This window comes from Geotrypetes seraphini, chromosome 1 (assembly GCF_902459505.1).
Source record: "Geotrypetes seraphini chromosome 1, aGeoSer1.1, whole genome shotgun sequence".
NCBI classification, from domain to species: domain Eukaryota; kingdom Metazoa; phylum Chordata; class Amphibia; order Gymnophiona; family Dermophiidae; genus Geotrypetes; species Geotrypetes seraphini.
In genome coordinates this window covers 178773210-178786374 of record NC_047084.1, presented here as the reverse complement: position 1 = coordinate 178786374, position 13165 = coordinate 178773210, and the positions used below count along the sequence as shown (strand labels likewise).

The window sequence follows — 13165 nt, the reverse complement described above, 5'->3', positions numbered from 1 at the left end:
CTGCTGCTCATTTTTTCAACGTGTATTTTCCTAAAATGGCTGCTTCCTCTACACAAGCAGGTAAATTTGTGTATTCTTGCACATCCTTGTACAAAATGTGCTGGATTGAGCAAAACCTTTGTAAAATACTGTTGGAATTGAGCATGCCCTGCTCTGGATGTCTCAATTCCAGCCTCAAACTTCTGCATAAGATGGGCCTTGATATAGTTTTAAAATCCTGTTTCCTTCTTCTTGCAAAAATTTCTCCATACATAGACCTGCACACAGGATAGTATCCAGCAGCCACACCATCCTGCAAATAAGTTACAACTGAAACACCTGGAAAATTTGTACTAAGGATTAGGGTAGAAAAGCTACAGTGTGAGGGGAATTATGTAAACTTTAAAAGAAATAGCTTTAGTTTGATCTGATCTCATCACTTAGCATGCTTTGCTCCCTCTTTGACAAAAGCCGACAGTGCGGGCCAGCGGGTACATGCTTTGATACCCATAGGAATTAAATGGGCGTTGGTGCATTTTCTGCGCGGCACTCGGCTGTGCGGCTTTGTAAATGTAGTTTTCCAATGCCAGTGTTTAAACATGTGGTTTAGAATTGTCAGATGATGCCGTAATGCTTTCAGTACATTTCATAACTGTTTCATGTTTATATATTGTATGATGTCATACCCAAATTGTATTGAACTAAAGGAGGAAGAGAAGGAAAGAATGAACCTAAGAGGAATTTTCTAATGGCAGCTTGGAAGGGTATCACAGAGAGCTGGAGAATGATGTGAAGAACAATGTGGTCTGTTTTTATATATCTTTTTTAAAAGTGAGTTATTGTGTATGTTAAAGACTGAGATTTAAGATTTGGCAGTCCTTAAGAGGACATAACAGAGTCAAAATGTGAAGATAGAAATAATAGTTTTGACAATCTGGAAAATTATGCATACACTGCTCCATACTTGCTTAAAATGCATTTTATATATTCCACAAATATTCATAATGTCTTCCCAGAAAAGTGCAATCTGTCACCAATAATATTTTTAGGCTCTGATCAAATGTAGAAAAAAACATGTTGTTCTGATTAAATCATAAACCACAAACCTAGTCTTAGTCAACAAAATTAGGCTTCATCCTCTGACAAAAAGCACCTGATAAGCTTAGTACAAGTCATAAAAGTTGGTCCAGCGAGTCACTGTTAATGGTACTTTAGAATTCTATATAAATAATACAGTTTTTTAATGGAAACTTTCATTTATACAATTTTGTTTGAGTCTACATTATACTTCTAACCACCCTGTTTCATCCATATGTAATTTACTTAAAGACAGCTTTGTCCTCTGTAAGCCATTTAAAGTCATAGCCAAATTCCATGAGCATGGTTTTCATTTTCTTTTCATTCTTGTTTTTGTTTGTTTGTTCATTGTGAGAATAGTTTGCACTATTTCAACATAGCATTCAATATTCCCAAACCAGTAAAGTAAAGAATTCAAATGAATTGGGGGGTGGGGTGGGGTTTGGGGGGTCTTTTGGCTGTTTGTGTTTTTTGTCTCAAAAGAAGTGCATATCTTTAAGTTCATACCTCATCAAACATTAGCAATATAGAAAAAGACAAGACTGTAACTTTATGATACTCTGTTTTAAACAGGTGAAATATAAAATTTAGTAACCCTTGATATATTTACTCAAGTAGGAGTTGATAAACTGATGCACTTGGGTTTTCAAGATATCCCTAATGAATGAACATGAGAGAAAATTGTTTGCACGTTTCTTCAGTTGTATGTAAATATCTTATGCATATTGTAGCTGGCAAGCTCCAGGCAAGGTGTCTGGAATCACCAGTACATGAAAACTCTTGTGAGCCGCTGCGGGCTGCACAAGGAGGAAATAATACAGCGTTTAGTGCAAGAGACACCATCAAATGCAATAAGCACAGCTTCAATGAAACCAGGAACTTTAATCCTCAAAACAGAAAAAATAACAGAATATTTCTCAGGATGCTTCTGTAGGAGCCAACAGGCTTCAAATGCACATTGCAAAACTATGTCAGAAAATAGTCTCTGTGGGAGAAACAAATAAAAATAGTTCAAAATCATATAGCAAAGATCTTCCCTTCACAGAGTTAAGTTCACTTTCAATTTACAGTCCAAAAAGTGTTCATAGCCAAAGAAAAGAAAACTTCCAAAACTAAAGCAATAACTTCTGGGCTGTATCAATTCAGCTTCAAGCCAGTGCCGCTGTACTGACTTCTTCAGCAGCAGAGTGCTGGTTAGACAGTGTGCTCCGTGTGGTCTTTAAATTGCCAATAATTAGGCCCACTATCCCACCACAAGAACATGGGGCAAACCCCACTGCCTCTGATTATCACAGTCCACTTTCCCAACCAGGAAAGAACAATTAAACTTCCAAAAGAAAAACAAAACTTCAAAGTAAAGTCCTTGCCCAGTTCAACAAAAGAGCAACTTCACTCTTCAGCTGGAGTAAGAATTATTCAGCTCTTGCAAATAAATAGGCAAAACAAACTTGAAGTATTCTTAGCAAAATATTTAGTTACTTGTTTTTAGGCAGCAGACTTCCATGGGTGCAGCTTCATGAGCCAACTCAGCACTAGTATCAGGGCTCAGCTCCAGCTCCATGGCAAGTGGTTCCTCCAACAGACTGGGAGGTACTTCTTCTCCAGCCTCTGTTAACTCCATAGATTCAGGAGTTTGGCTGCTATCAGGAGCTCCTGTCCTGCTGCTGTTCTTCCCTCCTCTGATTCTCCAGAAGCTTAGTTCTCAGGGAAAGCAGTTTGTAGCTCTGCCCCAAACCCTCAGGTGGAAAGGATTTCCGGGTAATCACCTTGGGACACAGTGGGGGATGGGAACCTTGCACTTCTGCTTTCCCTCTCCCTCTACAGGACAAAGAAGGAAAGTCCTCTTCTGACTCAAGGAACGGTTTAAAATGAAGGAATAATAATAATAATAATAATAATAACTTTATTCTTGTATCCCGCAATACCATGGAAGTTCAATGCGGTTAACAATAGAAGAGACTGTACATTTACAGCGATGATACATATTACAGTGTTATTACATTTACAAAGATGTTACATAAATAGCAGTAATAAAAAGGCATATACTAAAGAAGAGACTGTACGTATACAGCGATGTTCCATGTTAAAGCGGTGGTACATTTACAGTGATGTTAAATATGAGGCTATGGAAAGGCAGGGCAATTAGATAAAACAGAGCTTGAGAAAGAGAGGCCATAGTGGCTTGGGAGGGGGGCGTAGTCAGAGGGAATGGAGGCATGTCGAGGTCAGGAGGGTGCAGGGAAGGGGGGAAGGCAGCGTTAGCGGAATTTGTCGAAGAGGTAGGTTTTTAGTGACTTCCTGAACAGGTGGTAGGGTGGAGAGTTGAGAAGGGTCTGGATTAGAACTGTGCACTGTTCTAGGGACACTCCTAGCAGACATAGTCTGCCTATCACAATATTCAGAATGTTTATCCTGCAAATCTGAGTGTATTGGTGTTCATGGGGACTGGAAGTTGCCTGTCTCTCCTCTGAAAGCCAAAAAAGATTCAGATATTGTGAAAAGTCAACAATATTAACAAAACACTTTCACTAAGAAAGATGCACAATATCAAATGATGTATTAATAACACAGTTCAGGCTAAATGACAATCAAAATGGAGGAAAAAGCCTCAGACAAGGGCCCTCACACCTCCACAATGGTGGAATAATGGTGGTTAAGCATTCACCTCATTTGCAAAAAACCTCCTTAATATGAAACAAGCACTGTACTGTGTTATGCTTTGCTTGTAGAAGATATTAAAAGACTGATGAAAATATTATCAACTTATCTTCTGTTGATCAGTACATCAATGATGGCCAGCGTTTCACAAATCTGCTGTCTCAGGGTGTAAAGTATCTGATCAAGCTTTAAACGGGACGCTAAATGCATCTCCTACATCCTCTGAAAGTCACCATGTTCGCACTTAGGGTCATAGTACATCATTTTGAGAAGCATGCTGGCAATTTGTGGAAAAAAACTAGAAGTATTTTCTGTTCATGTATAGAACTTCCTACGCAGTGGCAGCTATTTTGTTTTCATTTTTCCATTGGCCTACTGGGATGATCTCTAATATGCTCCATTACTCTAATTTGGCATTTGTGCTTTTTTCTTTTGTAATTTTCTTTCAGTTCTACTTGAGGTTTTGGTGTTTCAAAGGTTGTTTTTTAAAAAATTTTGTTTTGTTTTTAAAGTACTACTGAATCAATCCTTTCCCCCTCATCTTGATATTTCGGTGGGAAGTGAGTCTTCATGCAAGGCTCCAGAAAATGCCTGTGAGAGAAAACCAATTGAAGATTTGTTTGTTTGTGTGTCTTATTTGCATCTGTTTTTTATTTCACGTCAGACAAGTAAGCCAGCTGTTTCAATTTGTATGTGTGTTTATGTTTAGTGAGGTTCTTACAATGCTGCTTTTCAAGTGCATAAGGTAGTAGTTATTAAGGTGTTGTAAAAGCTGATGTGGCTAATCTGTGGTAGATCAGAACTGCAGGTCAGTCACTTCCGCAGTATATGAATAATGCAACTTGCAATCCTCTTCACAAGATGTTACTCATAATGCCTAGCATCTGATTGTAAAGCTACAGCTTAGTTAGAAACATAAGCCATATGGTCTTTATCTGCATTTATTTTTCTATCTAGTCTGTGTAACCGTGTCATAAATAAATCTACTATCCTCTACTCTTCCTCAGAGAACCAACACACTTGTCCCAAGCTTTCTTAAATTCAGATACACTTTTTGTCTCCACCACCTCCACTGGGAGGTGGTGGAGACCACCACCACCCTTTCCTTGAAAAAGTATTTCCAGAGGTTACTTCTGAATCTGTCTCCTTTCATCTTCATCCTATGCCCCTTCATTCCACAGTTTCCTTTCCATTTATGCCACATAGGTATTTAAATGTCTGTATCATATATCCCCTCTCCTGCCTTTCCTCCAAAGTATACATATTGAGATCTTTAAGTATGTCTTCATACACTTTATGATGAAGACCACTGACCATTTTAGTAACCTTCCTCTGGACTGACTCTATCTTTTTTTATATTGTTTTTAAGGTGTGGTCTTCAGAATTGTACATGTTCTAAATGCGGTCTCACCAGAGTCTTAAACAGGGGCATCAATACCTCCCTTTTTCCTACTGGCTATTCATCTCCTATGTACCCAAGCATCCTTTTAGCGTTCGCCATCGCCTTTTCAACCTGTTTGGCCACCTTAAGATCATCACTTACTATCACAGCCAAGTCCCGCTCCTCTTTCATATTTAAAAGTTTGTCACCCCCTAAACTGTACCATTCCCTCAGGTTTTTGCCGCTCAAATGCATGTCCTTGCATTAAATCTTAGCTGCCAAAATTCAGAACGAGATCTCCGAGAGAACAAGAGCCAGAAGGCCTTGAGCATGCGCAGATGCTCAAGGCCCAGCCCAGGCAAGAGGCAGGAGCTCGCATTCACCCTTACAACGAGCAGAAGGGGTAAGGACCGTGCTTGGGAGGAAGGGCGGGCAGATGCCGCTTTCAGCACAGGGGTGTTTTGCAGTTCTCGCGGGGGGGGGGGGGGTGCGATGCCGGTTAGAGTGAGGGAGGGGGTGATGGAGCAGCACCGGTAGCCTCGGGGGGGGGGTTGAACGAATTGTTCAAGTTTCCATTATCTTCTATGGGGAAAGTTGCTTTGATATACGAGTGTTTTGGTTTAAGAGCATGCTTCTGGAACGAATTTATGCTCTTAAACCAAGGTACCACTGTACTTTAATTTGCAGTAGTTGGGGAATATATGGATGATAATTAGTAGGATTTTCTGTCCATTGCTGTGTTTTCCATGCCATGATGGGGAGTTACATAATGTGATCTATAACTGAATTTAGTTTTTGTAATGATCGTTTTTCTATTGAGTTTTCTCATATTTTTAAGTGAGTTTTTCCTTATATGATCAACAGCAACACAAAACTGGCAGTTTAATGTCAAAAATTCAGAAGGAACTCCTCTTCTCAAAACCCTTCAATGCCATCCCCAAGCTGGCAGTAAGTTTTCAGTGGTAAGGCCAGCAATTTTTTTCTGTGCTGTTCTCTGGGCATTGGGAAGGAATACAGAGTAACCTCTTTAACAATACATTTTGCAGCCATCTTTGGGGTGCAGGTTGATACCAGTGCTAGATCCCTTTCAATGTTCTGCGAACATTAATAATGCGCCCTACTCCAGTGCTAATCACCTTTTATGCCAGCATTAGGTTTTGTTTTTAGTTAGGTCTATGTGAGAAGGGATTCAACCAGGGCTTGGGTCAAACTTCTGCTCTCCAGCAATAATTTTTTCCCTTTCAGGACTGTAGGCTTCATTTTTCCTTTTGGTGGGCGAATTTATGTTTATGTTATAAATATGAGAAAATGAACTCAGATAGATTGGGGCATAATAATTTATTCAGATTAGTTTGGGGTCCATTAGCGACTTTTGTTACTTCTGTATAGTTGTCTCTTACCTTCAATTTCCTGTTATTTTATACACACATCCAGGGAAGGGTGGGAGGGGGATATCTCAGTTAGGGCACTGCTCTTTGACCAGAGGGCCACTGCTTGAGTGGACCACTGGTCTGACCCAGCAGCGGCAATTCTTATGTTCTTGTTTTATTCCTGGTTTGGATGTACTGGAAGGGAGTGTGTGTGTGTGGGGGGGGAGAGTAATTCATTTTGTATTGTTATTGATTGATCGTAAGTGCTGATTCTGATTATTAATGTATGTATAATTTTATGCACTTTGCATTAGCATTGAAAATTTAATAAAGTTAAAAAAAGGACTGTAGGCTAGCAGCAGCTTTGTTCTGTTTCCTTTCCATGAGGATAAGATCAGACCTCCTCTTTCTCTTCTGTGTGGTACACCCTGCTTCAGGAGACAACTGTAAAACAAGATCGCAGCCCCTGTTTTCTTTATTTTATATGGGAACTGGCTTCAGTAAACCTCCTTTGTGGACCAATCTGGCAGTCCCTGTACTTTTCTCCTCTTCTTCCTTAGCCCCTAGTGCAGGGAACCAAGGTTCAGATTGTAGTTATTCATTTCTTCTCTCTCCTGGACTCCTCTGGGGAGGAAGAAGACAAGACCCCATCTTAGATTCTGTGTTTTATATTTCCCCCCCAAAGGTAAGGCTATAATTGGGTTTTTTTCCCAGAACAGATCACCTTTTAATTATTATTGAATGGCATGACTCTTGAACAGGGACCGAGAATGTTCCTCTCTTCACCAAATAGGAAAATACATTTTGGAATCCTACTACACTTCGATAAGGAGACCCATTTGTAACATGTTCTCTGAAGATAATCAATCCCCACCCCATGCATTTGGAGGGATCACTTAATTCTACTCTTACACTCCCCCCTTTACCTTTGAATCCTTTAAGCCTTTGCTGACAGCAAAATTGCATCAAAGGGTAGGATCGGACTGGCATGAGAGGAGGGAATGTGTTGCTCACTGCCGTTAAAGAAATAAAGATTTAAAGGTATCTATGAGTTAGGGAATGATGTTAACTGACACCCCCAACTCCCATGATCTTCTGGAGGGCTTGGGGATCCCCGCCAGCCACATTGTTGCTGTGCCATTGCTGGGTGGGCCTGAGTACAAAGTGGGTAGGCCTGTGTGCACCACTAACTCACTGTTCCTTTTTTGTAATTGTTCTCTGTTTATGCATTTTGACTGAATAGGAACTGACTTGCAGGGCAGCTGCAGAGCATAAAGCTTAATGCATGAACAGAAACAACATTTAAACTTTGCAGAAATTCTGGAAATTTATTATGTTCAGTGCCATGCACAAACACTTGTATGACTACTGACTTAGGAGCCATTTGACTAAGCTGCACTAAGCAGGTAGTGCAGATTTTACCATGCAAAATAAATTAAGGACAAACCTTTGCAAGCTGTTTACTTTGGGTCATAGGTCATGGGCGTGAAGGGGTGAAGCAGAGAAGTAGCCAGATAGTGAGTTGATTGGTCCTAGCCATCACAACTGCTGATAGCATGGATGCACTTAACGCCACTTCAAGAGGTAACATTAAGACCCTCTTTTACTGAGGTGTGCTAAGCGTTTTAGCGCGCATCCAGAGCACGCTAAATCAACGCGTGTGCTAACCGCATCCATAGAATAACATGCATGCCTATACTTTTTATTAAAGTTGTATTTCGCTTAGTAAATTAAATAAGCGATTCATCAAACCAAAATAAAACTTGAAACTTGTTTAGCACGCACTAATATTTATCGCACGCTAAAAAGCATAGCACACCTTAGTAAAAGAGGGGGTAAGTGCAGTCTGATTGAGTGGCTGCTGCTCTGTTGGTTCTGGGTTCTAAAATGGGGCTTCTGTTATCCTAATTGATTGTAAGATTTTTTAATGTTTTGATCACAATGTTGTAATTGCTAGGTATCGCAAGTTATCTTTTTTTGGAAATCGATTTGAACTCCTATTGAGTAATATTAGTGATTCATAAATATTGGTGTAGATGTACCACTAGGGGTCAGCTTTATTTACTACTATTAATTATCTCTATAGCGCTACCCTATATGCGAAGGTGATTTCTAGAAGTTGTACTGCAATACTACTGCTTAGGGAGTCATCAGTGCCATTTTGGAACCTGCAGTTGTTGGGGCAGGAGCAGAAGAGGACTACTTCTGCCCTGTGCTTCTAGAGGACAAGCGATTCCACAAGAATAAATTCCAGGAGTAGTAGGAGGGTCCAGGGAGGCAGGGGGTGTGCTTGCCAGGGAAAATGTGGCAGAAGTTTTGTGCCAAGGGGGAGGGGCTTAAAGTGGAATTGGATCAGGAGGAGCTGGAGTGAATCTGATCTTAGAAGGTCTTAGATCAGGGGTCTCAAAGTCCCTCCTTGAGGGCCGCAATCCAGTCGGGTGTTCAGGATTTCCCCAATGAATATGCATGAGATATATGTGCATGCACTGCTTTCAGTGCATATTCATTGGGGAAATCCTGAAAACCCGACTGGATTGCGGCCCTCAAGGAGGGACTTTGAGATCCCTGGCTTAGATTGTGAGGAAATTTGGGAGGGGGATGTTAGGGCTGTGGCCATTCTACTGAACGGCTAATAGTAAGGCTGCACGTACTGCCAGTTCTTGAAATGTTGGTAAATCTAGCAGTGTTATCAACCATTGAGACAGCTAGTACACAGTAGAAAATGACACGGTAACAAAATCCATCACTGTTCCCGTCCCAGCAGAAAACAGTGAGTAACCATCTCCATATCATTCTTTAAGGAGGGAGGGAAGAATCAGAGTATGAATGAGCACAACCACTGACCCTCAAGCCTTGCATGGAAGAATGCTGGTGTAGAAGACTGAGGTTGAGATAGACACTAAAGAATGACAGTCTCTGTTATCCTGAGCAGATATTGTGATGTCATAATGCCTCATTCTACCAATGCCTAAGAGCCAATCACATCAGTGATGTCTCAATGGCTTCATTATCCTATACTTGGCTCACATATGAATCAGAGTATGAATGGGCACAGCCACTGACCCTCAAGCCTTGCATTGAAGAATGCAGGTGTAGAAGGACTGAGATTGAGATAGACACTAAAGAATGACATGGGATGGGTTGTCGCGGAATCCGGAATGGTGATGAATTTTGTTACCATGTCATTCTCTAGTACGCAGTACTAACTTGCCTGCTAGCTGTTGTAGCCAGAAGTCACTCCTCTAACCAGCTCATTCCACACCTAGTTTCTGTCCACGATAAGCAGCTTGTTGGGTTTTTACCATACTGCTTAGTTTTAACACTGTAGATCAGGGGTGTCAATGTCCCTCCTCGAGGCCCACAATCCAGTCAGGTTTTCAGGATTTCCCCCAATGAATATGCATGAGATCTATTTGCATGCACTGCTTTCATTGTATGCTAATAGATCTCATGCATATTCATTGGGGAAATCCTGAAAACCCGACTGGATTGCAGCCCTCGAGGAGGGACTTTGACACCCCTGCTATAAACGATAGTACAGATTTTATCATGCAGCAGTCGTTAGGGAGAATCTACACTATCTGCTTCAGGGCTGCCCAAGTCCAGTCCTACTGGCAGGCCAGGTTTTCAGGATATCCACAATGAATATGCAGGAGAGAGATTTGCCTGCACTGCCTTCTTGGTATGCAAATCTCTCTTTCATGCATATTCATTGTGGATATCCTGAAAACCTGGCCTGCCAGTAGATCTCAAGGACCGGACTTGGGCAGCCCTGATCTACTTAACCCAGCTTACTAAAAGGCCCCTTAGTTTATTTAAAGTTAACATTGTTGTGTATTGTAGAGCTGCTTTGTTGCAAGAAAGCTTACATTAAAACTAATCTTTTTTTTAAATATTCTTTTCAGGTTCATATCAGCACTACAGGACTTATTGTGACTCCACCTCCCAGTAGCCCTGTTATAACTGGACCTTCATTTACTTTTCCACCAGAAGTCACCTACCAAGCTGCCCTCGGAGTAAGTACTATATCATAGAATTTGGGATCTTTAATTGCATTGTTGTACCCTGCACTTAGTGTTAGCTGTAAAGGTGGTTAATTAATCAATTTTGAAATATAATAAATAAGTTTTCATTTTGAGGACTCCGGCAGCTATGCTGCTGCTGCTCCCTTCTCTGGTTTTTTCCCAGCACTTTCAGCTCGCTCCTTTGGGCTTCCAGCTCAATAGGAACTAAACCGTGTTGAAACTATAATGTCATGAATGTTCATTTTCATCTACTTGGGGAGTTTTAAAAATGGGGAAAATCCTTCACTGCTAATCATCAAATTGGGGCAGATACTTAATTCCCTTGGGAGACTTGCATATGTGCACACTGGGGGCAATTCTATAAAGTGGCACCTAGGGTTAGGTGCAACTTGGGCATTTCCCTGCCATCAACAGACAAATCTAGACATGTGGGTTAAGTCCATTCACCAGCAGGCAGAGACAGAGAACACCAAAACTACCTATCCAATGTACCTGAGGGAGTGGAGGGTTTGAACCCACAACCTCAGGGTGCTGAGGTTATAGATGTACCTACTATGCCACACTTTCCTCTATAGCTGCACTAGATGCCAGATCCACCATATTGAATACAGCCATCGGGTCCAAAATAACAGATTTATTTTTGGCCACTGCTGATTGAATGTCCAGAATCATGCCCAATAAAGCTATCTCAGTATTGTGATGTGGACAAAAGCCCATTTGGTTGGAATGGAGGACATTATGTGTTTCCAAGAACCTAGATAATTAGGCAGCCATAATGTGGTCTGTGATCTTCGACAAAAGGGGAAGCTGAGCAGTTGGCCTATAGTTGAACATTGTCTGTGACGGAAATCTATATATTCTGCAGTATGGTGAAACCAGACACCGTATAAAGCTATTCTGCACCATTTGTGTTATAAATGGTAAAAAAAAAAAATAGTTGCATCACATTTCAACAATAAAGTAGGCAATGGATCATATGCTATGGTAGATTTTATTGCACAAATTGCATAATATAAATCTGGTAGAGGGAACTTGTGTTGGGGGAGGGGAGGGTCACGCAGCAGAGGAGAGCTTTCGGATAGCCACAGGCATCATGTGGGGATCACTGCCACTGCCAGTGACCTTATTAATGAGAGACATGTTTTGCCTGGCCGAATTCTGCGAGTATAGAGTTTGTGTAAAATTCCTCACCCTCTTAGAATGCATAGAATTCTGCACAAGCAGTAGAAGAGAAAGTAATGTTTATGTGAATCGTGATTTTGCATGTGCAGAATTCCGCCAGGAGTAACATTTGTTAAGGGAGGGAGATGTAGGACCATGCGAGCCTCCCTAGCCATGGAGCCCAGCTTGCTTCTCCCATTCTGGCATTGTCAGGGGTGCTGAGCGGGCCTGGGCCCATCTGTAGCTACACCTTTGGTCCCGCATCCTGTTTCCAATACTAGTCCACCCATGTCGCAAATACCTGGTGCAATCGCAAATAGTAGCAAGATTCCACGATACCTTCACTTCACCCTCCATTGCCTCAGATTGAAACTTAGATAATAAGCTCTTAGGAGACAGGAAAATACCAACTGTACCTCTTGAGCTAGTACAAAAAGGTGTGAGATAAATCTAAATCAATTGAAAACGAGGCAGAAGAGGGGCAACTGGCATTTTCTTGATTTACTACTTAAACCTTTTTTTTTTTAAGTCACGGTTTTTTTATTGTAAAAGTTTTACAATCAATAAAACAAAAGCATAGTAACATCAACAAACCATGTGATGGGCAAATACAATTACAATCATGAAAAAAGTTGCTATAACAATTAGAACTATATTCCTTGGAAGCAATCCGACATAGGAAAAAGCAAATCACATGAGTAAAACATTATCTATGATAAAATAAAACAAAAAGGAGGGAAGAAAAGAAAAGAGGAAGATAAAGGAAGAAAGTAAGTTAAGTTAAAAAAAATAAATAAATAGAAGATAAATAAAAAAAAATAAAGAAATACCTAAGAGCTGGAGCTTTGGAGGTAAAGTTTGAGAGAGTTCCATTTAGCAAGAAATTGAGGGAATCTGCCGCATTTTTTTGCCAAATATGCTTCATATCTATATGTTAAGCAGACAAGATTCCACCATTGTGTTACGGACACCTTAGATAGATCTTTCCAGGAGTTAAGAAGAAGTTTCAAAGCAAGGGAGATAAGAATATCAAAGAGAAAAGCATCAGAGGAAGAAAGAGGGTATGGTAAAGCAGAGGATTTAAGTAATAACATTTGGTATGAGAGAGCCACATTGATATGAAAAAGAGAACAGATAGTGTTCCACAGAGATGACCAATATGTTTGGATAGAGGGACAGAGAAATAATAAATGTTTGAGGGAGCCGATATCTGTAGAACATGTCCAGCACTCCTTTGCAAAGGTAGGATTAATACGATTTGATTTAATCGGGGTCCATTGGGCTCTGTGACAAAGGAAAAATAGGCTTTGAGTAAGGGAAGCCGACCTAGAGGAATGAAAAATAGATCGTAGATAAGAGGACCAATCACAATCAGAAATAGGGCAGCCAATATCTTCCTCCCAAGATTTTTTAACAGAGGAAAGAAGTGGGAATCGGAGTTCCTTAAGAAGGTTATAGAACTTGGAAGCTGAATGGCCCAAATTACGGAATTGAGTGGAAAGAGTTAACAAAGT

General features: G+C 40.7%; 1 protein-coding gene across 4 annotated transcripts in view; it reads left to right on the top strand.

The window, feature by feature from the left end:
• Positions 1-13165, top strand: part of SH3RF1 (SH3 domain containing ring finger 1) — a 238819-nt gene that overhangs the window by 173507 nt on the left and 52147 nt on the right. For all 4 annotated transcript variants that reach the window (XM_033942181.1, XM_033942153.1, XM_033942174.1 and 1 more), the window contains one exon: positions 10371-10481. In XM_033942181.1, the coding sequence (XP_033798072.1) occupies positions 10371-10481 (111 nt within the window). The remainder of the gene's footprint in view (positions 1-10370; positions 10482-13165) is intronic.